The following is an 11824-nucleotide window of genomic DNA, read 5'->3' as shown; positions in this document are numbered from 1 at the left end:
AGGCAACTCAACAAAGAGGACTGTCCTACTGGAGCTGGACCACAGAACCATGTCCGGCTGCAGGTAGGTTTCAAGGGAAAGTACTGTAAATCTGTGGTTTAAATCAACTCACATTTCCCAATCCCTGGCTATACTCAGCAGACCTGAATCTGGGGATGAGGGCTTGGCCCACGTTTTCTGCCCCACCCGAATAAAGGGTTGCCTTTTAAGCGAGCTAGCCTGGGCATTTTGGGGGATGGAATTTGCTGCCATTCTCTTGGTATCTACTGCTGCAGCCAAGCACTTTAGTACTTGATTGTGGTGCGATGTGTATCTCCCCTGCAACTCTTCTTACAACCCACGTGAATATGTTTAAGGTTTGGAGCTGCACATAGGTGGCAGGCTGGATCATGTCCGCACCAAATATGCAGATTTGTTGGTGAGGGCAGCACATCTACTTGCTTCCTCTTGTTGCCAAACCGCCTCCACTACCAGATGACACTTTTTCTTTGGTGTAGCTTTTCGCCACGTGGGTGTGGTTGATGCAAAGCCAAGTCCCCCTCTGCCATGTTGAACTTGTCCCACAATGTCCTATGTCTGAGGGCTGCTTTTGCATCTTCTACCTTTGCATTGTTGTGTTCCATTTCCTCCCTGTCACTACTGTTGGAGCAGCATCTCTCCCAGTCACATTCTCTCACCGCCTCCCTCCCTCCCTCAGTCACACATTCACTTTCTATTTTAGAAACGGTTTGTATTTATTCAACGTTGTGGCTGACAGCTCCGCTCACACAACGATCTCATTCGATGTAAGTTCTGCACCTCATGAATATTAATCGCCAAACATGGATGATGACAGGCTATATACATTTGATTACATACGTTAAGGGTTCTGAAATTATGGCATAGCGTCCGTTGAAGCATCACTGAAGTCATGAGAACAGGATGCACTCTGCATGTGCACTCTTCAGCTGCAGTGCGAGCTTGGTTGTGTTTTGTGATTGATTGCCGCCTCCCGCGCCTTTTTTATGATTGGTATGGACAAACAAATTGCTTATCACAGCAATCTCACCACATTGCGTTTGGTGATGCACTCTAAACCTGAAGATGAATAATTTAGGGTAAACCAATGGGGAGACAAAATTATCTTTGATCATGGGTCCACCAGAGATCAGCAGGTGGACTGTCATATTTTGTAACTCGCCTGGTAAATTAGTGACAGCCACATTTAGTAATAATGGTCACTGGTTAATCTGTGTCTTGAATATGACCATCACTTTATTCTTTGTAAATCTTAAAAGCATTTATCCAACTGCTGTTATAATTATGGGTGGTGATTTTAAAATAGTTAGTGAAGAATGACTTGATCGAAACCCCTCCAGATGTAACCACAGTTCTTTTAATCCTTTAATAACTGTTTTTTGTCTCACTTACTGGATCCCTTGTGCTTTAAATATCCTCAATATTCTTGATTTAAACCCCATAATGCAGTAAAGTCAAGAATTTATTTCTGGGTATTTCTGACTGTTGTGTGTCAGCAGCTCCTCTCACAGATCATTCAAGTGAATTATTTTTAAATCCCCTGGTAATTGTCGCCAAAATAAAGGGTACTGGAAATTAAATTCTGGTTTATTAAAATACCATTCATTTAATGAGGGTATTAGTGAGGGTAGCTGTCAAAACAGTCCCCACATGCTCGGAGCGGAATTTCTTTTTATTACGTCTAGGACAACATGGATTGAGGATGGGGGACGAAGTACTTTGTCGGTTACAACAAAGAAGGCAAGAGAGACTCATTTAAAGCCTTGTCGATCCAAGACCAGATAATTACAATCTGCTACAATCTGCTAACAGATTAAAAGGATTTTTGTTCTTTTTTATTCTCTTTCTTGACTTTTATAAGGCATTTGATTCAATTGAACACCCCTTTTATTTACTTGTCTAAGTTTGTTTGGTTTTGGAGATTAATTTAAAAACATGAAAATTCAAATCACCCAGTTTTTTTATCAATCGTGGCATTAAACAAGGTTTTCCTATTTCTATTAATTTTATTATAACCACAGAGGTGCTTTCTATCTTTGTCAAAAACTCGCATTGGAGATATTTGGCCAACAACATCAGCCAGTTCGCTGATGGTACTACTATTTTCATGAAGCAGCTAACTCCTCCAACACGGAGCTAGTCGTGCTCCCCACCACTTCTCTGCATCCGGCGGTCAAAGAAGAAGCAGAGGAGGGGGCCACTGTCCAGTCCTGCACAGCCGCAGGTGCCCAGTCCATTCCAGCCGGTACCTAGTCCTGTCCAGCCGGGGATCCAGCCGACAGTCCAGCCATGGCAGTCAAGTCGTGTCCGGTCATGCCCCCCAGAAACCTGCGCTCCCGAGCACCCCCATGAACAATGACTCATACCCCTCCCTACCCAAACCCCTTTGGACTTTCCCCCATGATTTCTGTTGTTAAAACATAAATACATTTATAGGAGAAATAAAACGTTCTAGAAAAATGCGAAATGGAGCAACAATAATTGAATGCAAGGATAGTGCACAGCAAGGCAAAGCTATTGGAATTAGTCAAATAGAAGGGGAAAAAAGTGATGGTAAAAATAGATGAATAAATAACTTATGTCAGAGGAGTAATTTATGGAATTCCCACGTTGGTAAAGATGGAAGAAATAAAGGAAAGCATAAGTGGAGCAAAAGTTGTGGAATCAAAGCAGTTAAAAACATGGCAAAATAGATGAATTAAAGTCTTTCAGTAATGATTCAATTTCATGAAGAAAGATTACCAACAAGAGTATATCTGGGTTATATGAGTAATGAAGTAAGGTCATATGCTCCACCACCTCCGAGAGGTGTCTAAAATACAGTCATGTGGCAGCAGTATGTAGGAAAGCAAACACGTGGAAGGTAAGGTGAAGTAGGAGTACAGATAAAGTGCTGCAATTGTGGAGACGATCATTGTTCTGCATATCGCGTATGCAAAGTCAAGGAATAACATAAGCATTGAGGAAAGTTACAAAAAGAGACATAGCAAGCATTACTAAATGGGATACATAGCAAGCATTAGCCTACTAAATGGAATATAATGACTTAGTAATCATTATCCACTGATGATAAATAAAAACATTTCAGGATGAGTTGGAAGTTTAATAAAGCGAATTGGGAGATATTTCAAGAACTGAATGAAACAATATGTATATAATTTTTTATAAACAAAATTACAGATATTGAAGAATTTAATGAAAAATTAAGCTCAACAATTACAAAGACTAGGAAACAATTCCTTAAAGTAAAGGAAATAGAAGGAAAAAGAATTTGGGAAATTAAAGAAATATCATTCATTGGAAATGTTGAGACAATATAAAAGGGCACAAGCAATGGTAGGAAAAATTTAAGAATATCTAAATGTAATTATTGGAGGAAGTACTGTGATTGAATAGGGAGAGAGACAAAATTATCATATATATGGGGAATGATCTGTATATTCTGATGAACAAAGAGAAAGATATTTGGATTAATGCTTATATCCAAACAGATCTCAACACCCATTGACTACGGTAAATAAATGGTAGTCAAATGTGCCCCAGAACTGTTCTACATTCTTCAAAAGTCTTCTTTTGTGTTCAACAGAACCTCAGAATGTCCTATTTGAGTCAATGGGTGAGATCTGTTTGTTTATAAGCATTATTCCAAATATCTTTCTCTTTGTTCATGAGAACAAATATACATATTTGTAAAAACTCGAAGGTGAGTAAATGATGACAATTGTTTTTTGGGTGAAGTATCACTTTAAAGTGCGCGGTGAACTCTGTTGCCTTGAAACTCATGCTGGCGCCATTCATTTCATATTCGTTCCCTGTTGTGCTTGCTTGCCAGGATGGCGGTGTAAACAGAATAGGTCACGTTACTGCCTGAGCTCTAAAGCGGAGTTTTTCATGAGAAGGGCGGTGCCTTTAAAAACCACGTGATTGTGGCCCAATCAGATAATCAAGTAGCACAAAAGAGGCGGGAATAAATCAAGCGTGTTTTACATGATACGTGCTGCAGCCGTAGCGGAATTCAGTTTATCGTCGAAATGGCGGAGACTGCGGACAGGATGGAGGTAAGCTGGCGCAATGCAAGGCCATTTGGCCCATGATAGCTCATCCATCAATAGATTAGTTCTATGCGGAGAATCTTAGGGCGAATTTGTTTGTGATGTCATGGTTATGAGACTTAAATGGGTTGAACAGTTTTGCTTGCTGCGTACGCAGTTATCGTCAGGTGGCTAAAATGTGCGCACAGTCGCAGACTGAACTTGAGCATCCATTTTAGCCTGCCGCCTGATTATTCATTCATTCCTTACCACGTGTGTGCTAGTGCTAAACGGCTAAAAGAAAAATTAGTTTGGTGTTATAAATGTTAGTTTTAACCTTCGGTAGAGGATTATATTATCCAAGTCCCGTTAGCTAATGTTAGCTCACTGTTCAGTTTCCACGAGGGTCATTAATAAAGCACGCTGGCTGAGTGATAAGCTAATTGGGATTGAATGACTTTTTGTTAGAGACCGCATGGGACTGCGTACCACATCGCACATTCATGGAAATAGACTAATCTTTTCTTGGTTATTATAGTTGTGCAATCCCATCACATTTAACTTAATCGATTATTTGCCTAAATACTGCTTTCCCGAATTGGTTGTGGCCAAGTTTTTTCCTCGTGCCACCACATTATAGCCACATGGATGAAATCTAAAGTTTGAGTCTTTGCGCTGGTTAAGAGTTTTAATAAACGTTCTTGTTACTATTTTAATGGACAATTAAACAAAAGTCGTACAGACATTATAACTCTTGAGGCCAGTACTGTTCTGGTAATTTACAGACACAAGCAATGTGAAGTTTTTGTTGACCAATGAAGTTAAAAAAAGTTTGATTTGCTACCCAAATATGTTATAGGCCTAGTTTTAACTTGACGTTAGTCGGTGTAGGTTTTTTTTAGTGCAGTGTCGTTGGCAGTTAAAAAGTAAAATATAATGCAAGTTAACTGTGATAATGCCAGAATCCAAAGTTACATGTAATGTAACTTAGTAGTAGGAAAACTATCTGCTTATTTCGGGCTTTTTATTGTGCTCACTTGTCTCTTTCCCTCCCTCTTTCTCTCTAAAGGTGTCCCAGGGAGAAAGCTCAGTGAAACCTGCAGCAGAAGACATGACATCCAAAGATTACTACTTTGATTCCTATGCACACTTCGGTATTCATGAGGTACAGCTTTTTTTTGGATGGTTGTGCGCAATGAATACAGCTCACTGTACAATTTTTGTAGAACAGGTTTGAGTTGAGTTCACTTTCTAATTATGAAAACACTTTGTGACCACAGGAGATGCTGAAGGATGAAGTTCGTACTCTGACATATAGAAACTCTATGTTCCATAACAAGCATCTCTTCAAGGATAAGGTGGTACTGGATGTGGGAAGTGGAACTGGCATCCTTTGCATGTTTGCAGCAAAAGCTGGCGCAAAGAAAGTCATTGGGGTGAGTGTGGGAATTATGTGCATGTAAATGTAAGCCCTTTGTCCTAAACTGCTGTTGAGTCTTCATTCACACCAAACAACCCATTATCCATATGAAGTACCTGCCCATACATGATCATGCTGGGCTTTTGTATTGTTCATTTTGGTCATTTGCTTTACAGATTGAATGCAGCAGTATATCGGACTATGCTGTGAAGATCGTGAAGGCCAACAAGTTGGATCACAGTAAGGAATTCCTTCAAGATTGTTGTGGGGGGGGTCATTAACACAAGCATACAAACGTATCATCTATGTTATTAGCTGTACTGATTTAGCTTGTCTTTATAGGTTACTTTTCTAGCAAATCAAAGTTTCCGCGTGTTTTACTCAAGGCATCCTAACTGAATATGGTTTTCTTGACGAATAATGCCGTTGGAGTTATACCACGTATCATTTTACTTCCAAGCGGTATAATTGGAGTGGAAGGGTGCTGACTTTTTGAAGCTCCAAAAATTGCCTCCACTGATCAAAGAACTATTTGACACGGCTCCGCAGAGCTATTACCATTGATGTCTAGCTTCCGTAATCTCTCGAACGCTTGTGAACCAGAGGCTTTTTCAGGCAAATGATGCAGATGAAATTTCCTGCCATTGATGCACTTTTTGGAGGTTCCAAAAGTCAACACATTCTACCTATTATAACTCCGACTTCGTTTTTCTTCAAGAAGAAACCTATATTCAGTTAGGATGCCTCGAGGGCGAGTAAAACATGGGGACATTTTGATCTGCCAGAAATGTATCCCTTTAATTTGTTGTGTTGCACTGAATGAACCATATACCTATTTTTCTGTCCAGTTGTTACCATCATTAAAGGAAAGGTGGAGGAGGTTGAGCTTCCAGTGGATAAGGTAGACATTATCATCTCGGAGTGGATGGGCTATTGTCTGTTCTACGAGTCCATGCTTAACACCGTCATTTACGCAAGGGACAAATGGCTGGTGGGTGTTTGCTAATGTTTTGATATATTGGGTATCGATGTAAACTTAACATTGCGACCTTTATTTAGTCGTAGTTCTTTCTGTTCATGTTGCCTGGTGACTCTCTCTTTCAGAAACCCGATGGTCTGATTTTTCCTGACAGAGCCACGCTCTATGTCACTGCTATCGAGGACAGACAATACAAGGACTACAAAATTCACTGTACGTGTGAACAATTCCTACATTGCATGCTCAAAACCTCTGTTGTTTCTCACATGACAATTTGTTTTCTTCCCCTAATGTTTTTGTATTGTTCCAGGGTGGGAGAATGTTTATGGCTTTGACATGTCCTGTATAAAGGAAGTGGCCATTAAGGAGCCTCTTGTGGATGTTGTTGACCCCAAACAACTTGTTAGCACTGCCTGCCTCATCAAGGTTAGAGTTCGGTTTTATATATATTTGTAAGTCAATGTTTTTGTGCATGTCAATTTAAGAATCAATTGTCACACAACCCCCCCTGCTTTTTCATTCAACATTGTTTTGCTTTAGGAGGTGGACATCTACACGGTGAAGTTAGAAGACCTGTCCTTTACGTCACCCTTTTGCCTCCAGGTGAAAAGGAATGACTACATTCATGCTTTGGTAACTTACTTCAACATTGAGTTCACTCGCTGCCACAAGAGGACAGGCTTCTCTACTAGTGAGTCTTTTACCTTTAGTTCTGTTTCTTTACTTGCCTCGCATATTTTATTTGCATACAAAAAGACTTGTTGAACAATAGTGAACTAGTTTTCTTGTAGGCCCAGAGTCTCCTTACACTCACTGGAAGCAGACAGTGTTCTACCTTGATGACTATCTAACGGTGAAGACCGGAGAGGAGATCTTTGGTACCATCAGCATGAAACCCAATGTCAAAAATAATGTAAGACCTTTGATGTGTTTTGGTCTTATTTAATTGAACATTTAGTAATATGTGTTTTATATGCCTCTTGTCCAAGCAGAGATGTTATATTCATTTATGCTTACAATTTGCGTTAAAATTAAAGGTTTGGTGGTCGTTTACTGTCTTCAAAAGGTCCATATTCCTAACCCTAACTCATGATTTGTTTTTCAGAGGGACCTTGACTTTAATGTCGACCTTGACTTCAAGGGTCAGCTCTGTGAGGTGTCCAAGACATCAGAATACAGAATGCGTTAGGTTCCATTTCCATTCGTGTTTGAGGCAACTCTGAGAGCAGCTGATGTTTGTGGGTGACCAGGACTGTTTTCCATGACAGACTGTCTGTTTTGTTGAATTGTCCGAGGTGGAGGATTTCTGAGTTCTTGACCATTTTTTAATACATTTCGATTTTTGTATGCTAAGAATGCACCAGTGGCGACTCACCATGGCAATTTCTTTTTCTTCAATTTTTCTTATTTGCACCGTTTTGGCCCTTTTTCCAAATTTTAGCTGTGCAATTTGTCTTGGATATGCTCCGTCAGGCACATGTACACGCACACATACAGCTGCTCTCTTTTGTCTGTCTGTCCCAGGTCAGCTTCTAAGTTGTAAGAAGTGTCTATGATGACATGCCATCCAAGTTCTGTGTGTGCAGTTTTTTTCTCCATGGCATATGAATCACAAATGTCTGCTGTGTCAGTTTCCCGGCTACGCTAACATGTTTTCTGTGTTGGCCACTAAGATGTTTGTTGTTCTAATTCCATCTGTTGAAGTCATCATCTTTCTTGTAGGTAAAACCTATTTTCATGTTTTTTTCCTGTGAATAGGAGCCCTTTGGTTTATTTGAATGGGCTCATATCATTTAGAAGTTCTGATGTGTACATTTGCGTCAGTTGTGGAGAATACTGAAACAGTTATTTTAGACCATCAATTGAGGGCACCTTCATAAATCACTGTTTTTGTCTTTTGTGGAGTAATGTTTTAATTCAGCTAGTGCTTGTGTCCTCATCGGTTCCATTTATATACATGGATTTTTTTATACATTAGTGGCAGTGACATGATCATATCTTGTCATGATCATAAAACTGTATTCTGGATGAGGAAGCCTGGTAACCTCTTGTATAGGTGATGTTAATGAGCACTGTTTTAAATCTAATGACCTTTTTAATATCACAACTTTTCAATGAATGACTTGTTTGAAGCTTATCTGCTGCTCTTTTGCACTGTAAGCATTTAAATTTGAGTTGCTCGGACCCAGATCTACAATTTAATTCTGCTAAAAAAATCTTCAGGATCATGTTTCCCTTTAGGTGAAGGATGTAACTTAAAATTTGCCCATGTCATTCATTTTTCATGTTTCTGTGTACTAGTGTTTTTCAAAAAGGGTGAACGATCACACGTTGTGTTTAGCACGGGTTATTACCATTCAGACATTTGTCCACTAGGCAATGTAATTTTTCTTTTTTGAAATAAAAACAATAAATCTGGATGTTAATGGTTTGTTTTTAAAAAAATGTGAACATGTTGCAGATGATACATTTTCTGCCCTTTTCCTTAATAGTGGAGACCCTTGTGTGCAGTCAGGTTTACCTGATTTGTTACCGTTACGTGCTTAAGACTGGTTTAAATGCACACTAGTTTAAAATATTTTCTTCAATATGTGAATTTTAGCCCCACCTGGTAGCGTAAAATGCAGATATTTTACAATGTAGTTTCCTGTATCTAACTGTGGAAGCGTCCCAATGATGTAAGTGTAGTTTTGGGCAACAAATTCATAATTGATGTTAAATATTGCCTGATTAGATGGTTACATTTGGGGTCTTACCAAGGCAAAACGCTGCATTGTGCAGTCACTCGGGTGATGACACTTAAATCAATATTGGATTAGATTAGATTAGATTAGATTCAACTTTATTGTCATTTCACATATACAAGTACAGTGTAACGAAATGTAGTTTAGGTCTAACCAGAAGTGCAGTTAGCAAGTGCAGGATATACAGTTAAAATAAATACAGAATACAATAGTGAGAATATAATACAGTGGGCATGGACTATAAAAATATTTTGCAGTAGGAATGTTCTATGAAAATATGACAGTAGGTATATACTATGAACAATATATACAGATGACTATATACTATGAACATTAATGTACAGGTGGATATGAACAGATATTAATTAAGACTAAAATAGTGCAAGTGACTTAGGTATGCATAAATTATTGACATTGGCTATTAAAGTTGCAGTGCAATAGGTGAGTTAATGCAGTTGTTGAAGTTGCAGTTATTAAAGTTACGGTGCAGTATATGAGTTAATGCAGTTATTAAAGTTACGGTGCAGTATATGAGTTAATGCAGTTAATAGGTTGCAGTCCAGAAGATGAGTTAATGCAGTTAATAAGGTTACAGAGCAGTAGATTAGTTAATGCAGTTATTGAAGTTAAAGTGCAATTGATGAGTAGATGCAGTTAATAGAGTTACCGTGCAGTTGGTTAGTTAATGCAGTTATTGAAGTTACAGTGCAATAGATGAGTAGATGCAGTTAATAGAATTACAGTGCAGTACATAGGTTATTGCAGTTATGGAAGTGGTCCATTAGTGCAAATGAGCATTCAGTTAAATATTCCTGGTGTGCAAGTGAGCAGTATAGAGTGCAAATGATGCTGTGTGTGTGTAAACAGTCCGGTAGAGCAGATACATGAAGTACTGGTGTGTACAGTTCAGTCATGCATGCAGCCCTGTAGTGCAGTGTAAACAATGTTGTAGCAGCATTGGAGTTAAGGGTATGAGAGGTACTGGAATCAGTGGGGGGCAGAGTTCAATAATGAAACAGCTCTGGGAAAAAAGCTGTTTCTTAGTCTGCTGGTTCTTGTCCGGAAGCCAACCCCATGTCTCGTGTTCTAATGCAGATATATATAGGTCTGGCTAAACTAATCTGTTTGGTTGCAATGGGTGTGGCATTTGCCAATTGATGATACTTTTAAGCTATGAGTGAAACAACCCCTGTGTCTACAATTTTCTGATGCAGAGGTATAGGTAGTGCTAAATGATGGCTAGGCTAACCTGTCTGGTTGCTGTGGGCATGGCTTGGCAGATGCCACTTGATGATGCTCCAAGCTGGTTACAATCTCTTTGAACAAATACAAGTTTTTGTGTCTATTGGCCAACACAGTTTACATTTAGTCATTTAGCAGACGCTTTTATCCAAAGCGACTTACAGATGAGGAAACATTGGAAGCAATTATAACAACATAGGCAACATAAGTGCATCAAACTAGTCCATTAAAGCCTAGCACAGTATACAAAGCTAAGAATAGTGAGGTTAGTAAGTGTTTTTTTTTTTTAAAGGGAAGAGAATTAGGAAAAGTCAATCAGCGACGTGTTGATGGTTCCACTGTAGAGGTGATCGAGTCTTCACTGTTGCTGGTTGTAGTTTATGGAACAAATTAACATCTGTTAGAGCTGCACCCTCCCTACCATTTTTTAAATGCCCGATTAACAAAATACCTACTGTCTGTTGATTTTAACTAGCCAAGATAATCTATTTCTGTGATTTTGTCTGTTGTGTTTCTAATTGTTTTTATTTTTAGCTGTATTTTTCAGCACTTTGGATCAACTTGTGTGTTTTGTGAAAGAAAGAAAGAAACCTCAATTGAAATCAACCCACTCCCATGTCTCTACAATAGTCTGATGCTGAGATTTAGGTCTTGTTAAAGGGTTGCTAAGCTAATATGTTTTGTTGCTTTGGGAGTGGCTTTGTTGCTTAATGAAGTTCCTGGGATTCTGATTGGTTGCATGAGTCAAAAAAGGGCCCTCCCCCTTGTCTCGTCAATACTCTGCTGCAAAGATATATATCTGGGCTTTTTATAATGGAATTCTATAGGATCGGTTGCTGGGTTGTGGTAATTGTTTGATATGGGCGTGGCATCCTAGCTTCATGATGATCCTGTGACACTGGTTGGTTGTCTGAGTAAAATAAATCCACCCCCTTTTCTCTACAACACTGTGCTAAGAAGATATCCTACATGGGCCATTTATAAGGCTTTATATGGGCATATTTCCTGGCCCATTATAAGTCTAAGGGAAATTTCGGGTGGCGCTTATGCCCCAAGGGTGCAACTTACATCCCATTGTGGTGTATGCTCTTTCATTGCCTGACAGCCTCCTGAAAAGTGGCAACCCACATGTTTCTACGAAATCCTCACTCGGAGCTAAGACCCGTCAAAGTTTCCCCCCATCGAACACCCTCTGCCTGATCGCTTATTAAAGTCATCTTGCATTCTGCTCTACTAATAATAAGCTCGCAAGATCGTAATAGTAATGCTTTTCATTCTGCAAGCACCCCTAATTATATATTTATATTATTTTAAAATTATTGTTCCTTATCACAAGACAGTTATGTTGCACTGAGTGTGTGTGTGTGTGTGTGTGTGTGTGTGCGCATGT

The 11824-nt window shown here is 39.2% G+C and overlaps 1 protein-coding gene across 1 annotated transcript; it reads left to right on the top strand.

The window, feature by feature from the left end:
* The first annotated feature begins 4014 nt into the window (after positions 1–4014).
* On the top strand, positions 4015–8868 carry prmt1 (protein arginine methyltransferase 1). Its single transcript, XM_079455982.1, has 11 exons — positions 4015–4076; positions 5119–5214; positions 5330–5485; positions 5646–5709; positions 6318–6460; positions 6574–6661; positions 6759–6874; positions 6989–7139; positions 7240–7361; positions 7554–7661; positions 7946–8868. The coding sequence occupies exons 1-10, from the start codon at positions 4050–4052 to the stop codon at positions 7635–7637; spliced, it is 1047 nt and encodes a 348-aa protein (XP_079312108.1). The 5' UTR covers positions 4015–4049; the 3' UTR covers positions 7638–7661; positions 7946–8868.
* Positions 8869–11824: the final 2956 nt, after the last annotated feature.

This window comes from Barbatula barbatula (genome assembly GCF_947034865.1).
Source record: "Barbatula barbatula genome assembly, chromosome: 5".
In the NCBI taxonomy this organism is placed as follows: Eukaryota; Metazoa; Chordata; class Actinopteri; order Cypriniformes; family Nemacheilidae; genus Barbatula; species Barbatula barbatula.
Note: the sequence above shows the minus strand (reverse complement) of the source record. Positions and strands in the feature narration are given on the sequence as shown.

What these genes read in the sequence shown, in the direction of transcription:
- prmt1 (XM_079455982.1), top strand. Translation starts at nt 4,050, where the DNA reads ATGGCGGAGACTGCGGACAGGATGGAG. An exon ending in CACACTTCGGTATTCATGAG is followed by an intron (nt 5,215 to 5,329) that starts GTACAGCTTTTT and finishes TTGTGACCACAG; the next exon opens with GAGATGCTGAAGGATGAAGT. An exon ending in GGCCAACAAGTTGGATCACA is followed by an intron (nt 5,710 to 6,317) that starts GTAAGGAATTCC and finishes TTTTCTGTCCAG; the next exon opens with TTGTTACCATCATTAAAGGA.